General features: G+C 53.8%; 1 protein-coding gene across 1 annotated transcript; it reads left to right on the top strand.

Moving 5' to 3' along the window:
* The first annotated feature begins 203 nt into the window (after window positions 1-203).
* Window positions 204-2,513, top strand: LOC126419747 (basic proline-rich protein-like). The gene has a single exon (XM_050086924.1). The coding sequence runs from the start codon at window positions 204-206 to the stop codon at window positions 2,511-2,513; it is 2,310 nt and encodes a 769-aa protein (XP_049942881.1).
* The last annotated feature ends 3,146 nt before the right edge of the window (window positions 2,514-5,659 follow it).

Genomic DNA, 5,659 nt, shown 5'->3' with positions numbered 1-5,659 from the left:
TCGTAACTGACACGTAGTTACGAGATGAGAAAACGCCTACGACTGGACTACGGTGGGGCTGTGATCGGTGGAGAGCAACGTCTTTGTACGGGTCCCTACTGAGGACACAGTTTGATTAGACACCTGTGCCACGGATCAGCAGCAAGCAGCACGCTTTGAAGACCTGCCCCTGCCTCGATGGCTCTGCCCCTGCCCCTGCCTCGATGGCTCTGCCCCTGCCCCTGCCTCGATGGCTCTGCCCCTGCCCCTGCCTCGATGGCTCTGCCCCTGCCCCTGCCCCTGCCTCGATGGCTCTGCCCCTGCCCCTGCCCCTGCCTCGATGCCCCTGCCCCTGCCCCTGCCCCTGCCTCGATGCCCCTGCCCCTGCCCCTGCCCCTGCCTCGATGCCCCTGCCCCTGCCCCTGCCCCTGCCTCGATGCCCCTGCCCCTGCCCCTGCCCCTGCCTCGATGCCCCTGCCCCTGCCCCTGCCCCTGCCTCGATGCCCCTGCCCCTGCCCCTGCCCCTGCCTCGATGCCCCTGCCCCTGCCCCTGCCTCGATGCCCCTGCCCCTGCCCCTGCCCCTGCCTCGATGGCCCTGCCCCTGCCCCTGCCTCGATGGCCCTGCCCCTGCCCCTGCCTCGATGGCCCTGCCCCTGCCCCTGCCTCGATGGCCCTGCCCCTGCCCCTGCCTCGATGGCCCTGCCCCTGCCCCTGCCTCGATGGCCCTGCCCCTGCCCCTGCCTCGATGGCCCTGCCCCTGCCCCTGCCTCGATGGCCCTGCCCCTGCCCCTGCCTCGATGGCCCTGCCCCTGCCCCTGCCTCGATGGCCCTGCCCCTGCCCCTGCCTCGATGGCCCTGCCCCTGCCCCTGCCTCGATGGCCCTGCCCCTGCCCCTGCCTCGATGGCTCTGCCCCTGCCCCTGCCTCGATGGCTCTGCCCCTGCCCCTGCCTCGATGGCTCTGCCCCTGCCCCTGCCTCGATGGCTCTGCCCCTGCCCCTGCCTCGATGGCTCTGCCCCTGCCCCTGCCTCGATGGCTCTGCCCCTGCCCCTGCCTCGATGGCTCTGCCCCTGCCCCTGCCTCGATGGCTCTGCCCCTGCCCCTGCCTCGATGGCTCTGCCCCTGCCCCTGCCTCGATGGCTCTGCCCCTGCCCCTGCCTCGATGGCTCTGCCCCTGCCCCTGCCTCGATGGCTCTGCCCCTGCCCCTGCCCCTGCCTCGATGGCTCTGCCCCTGCCCCTGCCCCTGCCTCGATGGCTCTGCCCCTGCCCCTGCCCCTGCCTCGATGGCTCTGCCCCTGCCCCTGCCCCTGCCTCGATGGCTCTGCCCCTGCCCCTGCCCCTGCCTCGATGGCTCTGCCCCTGCCCCTGCCCCTGCCTCGATGGCTCTGCCCCTGCCCCTGCCCCTGCCTCGATGGCTCTGCCCCTGCCCCTGCCCCTGCCTCGATGGCTCTGCCCCTGCCCCTGCCCCTGCCTCGATGGCTCTGCCCCTGCCCCTGCCCCTGCCTCGATGGCTCTGCCCCTGCCCCTGCCCCTGCCTCGATGGCTCTGCCCCTGCCCCTGCCCCTGCCTCGATGGCTCTGCCCCTGCCCCTGCCCCTGCCTCGATGGCTCTGCCCCTGCCCCTGCCCCTGCCTCGATGGCTCTGCCCCTGCCCCTGCCCCTGCCCCGATGGCTCTGCCCCTGCCCCTGCCCCTGCCTCGATGGCTCTGCCCCTGCCCCTGCCTCGATGGCTCTGCCCCTGCCCCTGCCTCGATGGCTCTGCCCCTGCCCCTGCCTCGATGGCTCTGCCCCTGCCCCTGCCTCGATGGCTCTGCCCCTGCCCCTGCCTCGATGGCTCTGCCCCTGCCCCTGCCTCGATGGCTCTGCCCCTGCCCCTGCCTCGATGGCTCTGCCCCTGCCCCTGCCTCGATGGCTCTGCCCCTGCCCCTGCCTCGATGGCTCTGCCCCTGCCCCTGCCCCTGCCTCGATGGCTCTGCCCCTGCCCCTGCCTCGATGGCTCTGCCCCTGCCCCTGCCCCTGCCTCGATGGCTCTGCCCCTGCCCCTGCCCCTGCCTCGATGGCTCTGCCCCTGCCCCTGCCTCGATGGCTCTGCCCCTGCCCCTGCCTCGATGGCTCTGCCCCTGCCCCTGCCTCGATGGCTCTGCCCCTGCCCCTGCCTCGATGGCTCTGCCCCTGCCCCTGCCTCGATGGCTCTGCCCCTGCCCCTGCCTCGATGGCTCTGCCCCTGCCCCTGCCTCGATGGCTCTGCCCCTGCCCCTGCCTCGATGGCTCTGCCCCTGCCCCTGCCTCGATGGCTCTGCCCCTGCCCCTGCCTCGATGGCTCTGCCCCTGCCCCTGCCTCGATGGCTCTGCCCCTGCCCCTGCCTCGATGGCTCTGCCCCTGCCCCTGCCTCGATGGCTCTGCCCCTGCCCCTGCCTCGATGGCTCTGCCCCTGCCCCTGCCTCGATGGCTCTGCCCCTGCCCCTGCCTCGATGGCTCTGCCCCTGCCCCTGCCTCGATGGCTCTGCCTCTGCCCCTGCCTCGATGGCTCTGAGAACTATGGGACTTAACATCTGAGGTTATCAGTCCCCTAGAACTTTGAACTACTTAAACCGACTGAAGCGCCTAGCGTCGTGATGGTATCGATGAATGGCCCCCCTTGGATACCTGAAATTAAAAAAGTAGATGCCCGTGTAAAGCAAATATTTCTACATGGAGCTAATGGAGCTAGTACACATATGAAAAGCTCCCTCACAAAGATATGATACCCATGCTCACGAAACGGTTGTCTTCGGACTGGTAAGAGGAATGGTCGCAGACATCTAAAATCAAAGGCGGCCACTACTCGTTAGTTCATGCTACAGTTCCGAGAGTTCCGTGGTATCATAGAAAACAAATATCAATGAGCTTCACAACAATTACAGTACGGCTGCAATTTAATCATTGGAAGTTCAAAAAAACACTTGTATCGGTTGGACATAAGCGTCATCCAACCACATAATTCTAGAATGTCCTCGGGGCACTTGTCACATCAACGTCCTTTCAAGTAATTTTCGGGGTCTTTGTCATGTGTTCCCAAGCAGCCTCCGAACCTCGGTAACATCTAACGCTGTAGCAACGTATAAACTACCGCACGAGTTCGACAGCAGTGGCGACACGAAGGTACAGCTCCCAGCTGCTAATTAATGCTTCGTGTACTTAGAATGCCAGAGGAAGACGAAAGCTCAATTAACTGACGGTATCCCCGTGTGCTACTCTGCAGGACATGGAATACTCAGTCTGAATTCATGTCACTGTGTACTTTCTATGTGTACTTGTCTGAATACTGGTGTATCTATGCGTGTAGCTGTAATGCGCAACTCCAGTTCTTGTGAACTGTTTTGTTCTGTGTAGATTGTACTTACAGACCTGTACAAACATTCAGTTTGTAATATTAGTAATTTTCGACTCACAAACATTAATATACGCTCAATAGTAAACGCCTGATGGCCTAAAGTTATCGAACAACTGTAAAGTAAAAGAAATGAATCATCGCATAGCAGCGACAGAATCTATTATTCTTTATCTTTGCCGTTCTTGCGCGGCGCCAGTAAATCTATGTACATGTATCGATTAATGGTATAAAAAAGAATTCTGTTGTTTCAAGACAAATGAGGCTTTTGGCGCCTCACCTTTTACTGTTTGTATTCCATGAGAGGCGGACGCGTACTTGCTGCGTTCCACAACTGTATTTTATATTTGATGTGAAAATATTGAGTGAATATGCTAATTGTTATTTTTTCCAATCAGAAAAGATGTAGTTTCTTGTAACTGATATCTAACAGACAGCATCAAGAGGACATTTTGACCGTTATGTATAAAGTATTTAACCACAATGGTCATCTATTGTAATTTAATATGAAAAGGTACGTAGCATTAAAAAAACGTGTGTTAAAGATAAGTGTGCTTATTTTCGTAGATTAACCTTGATGAGTCCATCTCCTTATTTACTTAACTGTTAAGTATTTTGTGTTACTTCATCATCAGAAATTACGATCACGCTGATGGGCCGAACGCAGCATGAGGCAGAAGGAACATTATCGTTTTCCTATTATTTCTGAACCAACTTTTTTTAATTGTGTAGTGTTGCATTTCTTTTAAAGTCTATAAATCTTCTGGTCCCTTAGTGTTGTTCCGGGTATGACTGTATCGCGACTATAAAAATGCACAGAAATGGTAATGTTTCTTCCGAGCGATCTCAAATATATGTATCAATATGTAGCTCTTATTCAGGTATTTAATGGTCAACGTATGTTATTATAATAGCGTAATAAATCCCTGATTCTGTTGCCAAGTGGCCCACCAAAATATTCACTTTTTCGACATTAAAAAAGTAACAATTCTTTTTATTATTTGTCCCCGAAGAGCCACTCTACACTTGGCACCCGGACAGGGACTTGATCAAAAATCATTTCATGTATGTGTTTTTTAATTTTTCAGTGCTTGTTCTAATAACTCATTTTTTCATGAGGATGCAATTCAACCGAGAAAGAGAAGTGGGAAAACCTTTTAATTAATTCAGAAGAACGATTGATGAAATTACCAAAAAACGCGAGTATCCAGCTGTATCATTATCAAGACAGCCATAGTAAGTCAAATTTTTATACGCAGTAGCCAAGCTTTCGTAGTGACGTAGCATCTTTCGAGTTGATCAGAACGTAAACCTGTCTTTCCTTGCCTTGAAACAGCTTTATTTCAATTTGTCCATAGTCCATTCTTACGTAGTTAAATTCAGTGAAAGTGTAACATTGTTGTCAGTGCATAAAAAAATTACGATATGGCGGATAACTACGCTCAAAACTTGTAAAACGTGTGATATTTCATTTGTTTGTAATTAGTAGGAACCATCTTGTCTTCTCGGCGTAAATGAACGTCAGTTGTTACTTAGAGTTAAAATTTCATCTTAGGTCCCAGTAAGCCATAGCACTACGTCACAGACAAACGACTGACAAACAGTATCTGTAGCATTTTGACATTTGACAAATAATCCACGACCATGGCTGACGGTAAACAGCGCACACAAACAAAACCAGACGACAGCGGTGATGCGAATGGACCTCACTATCCATTACGATCACGCGCGATAGGTACACGAGCGGAGGCAGAAGCAGCCTCAACCGAAGTTTTAGAAGCTGGCCCTAGTGTGCAAACTATTCCCGCTTTTGAAAAAAATGACTTGGCTGCAATGATCGAAGCAATAATGGAACGCAAGTTCGAATGCCAAAAACAGGAAAGATTAGATGAAAAGGCCCGCGAAGAAAAAGAGAAGGCCGAAAGACGGCATAATAAAAATCAGGTCCTTACAAATCTGTGCAACTCGGTAAAAGAAGACATAAATTCAGTAAAAACAGAAATAAATTCGGTAAAAACAGACAAATTCAGTAAAAACAGATCTGTAAACGGAGATAAATGACCTAAATACACGGTTAAATTCAGTAAACGAACTAAATTTAAATACTCTGTTGTGTAATGTCCAAAGCCAAATCAGTAGTCAGATTACGATCATGAGGCTAGAAATTGACACACAAGTAGAGTCAAAAATAGAGGATGTTTCAAAACGGTTAGATGAAAAAATCGAAGCAGCCAAGGGAGAGATAAATTCAAAAGTGATAGAATATCAAAAACAAGCTGCGATCTTAAAAGAAGATTATACTGCAATCT

The sequence above is a fragment of the Schistocerca serialis genome, chromosome 9, assembly GCF_023864345.2.
Source record: "Schistocerca serialis cubense isolate TAMUIC-IGC-003099 chromosome 9, iqSchSeri2.2, whole genome shotgun sequence".
NCBI classification, from domain to species: domain Eukaryota; kingdom Metazoa; phylum Arthropoda; class Insecta; order Orthoptera; family Acrididae; genus Schistocerca; species Schistocerca serialis.
Note: the sequence above shows the minus strand (reverse complement) of the source record. Positions and strands in the feature narration are given on the sequence as shown.

Excerpts from the sequence above, each read along its gene's own strand:
- LOC126419747 (XM_050086924.1), top strand. The coding sequence starts at position 204 with ATGGCTCTGCCCCTGCCCCTGCCTCGATGGCTCTGCCCCTGCCCCTGC.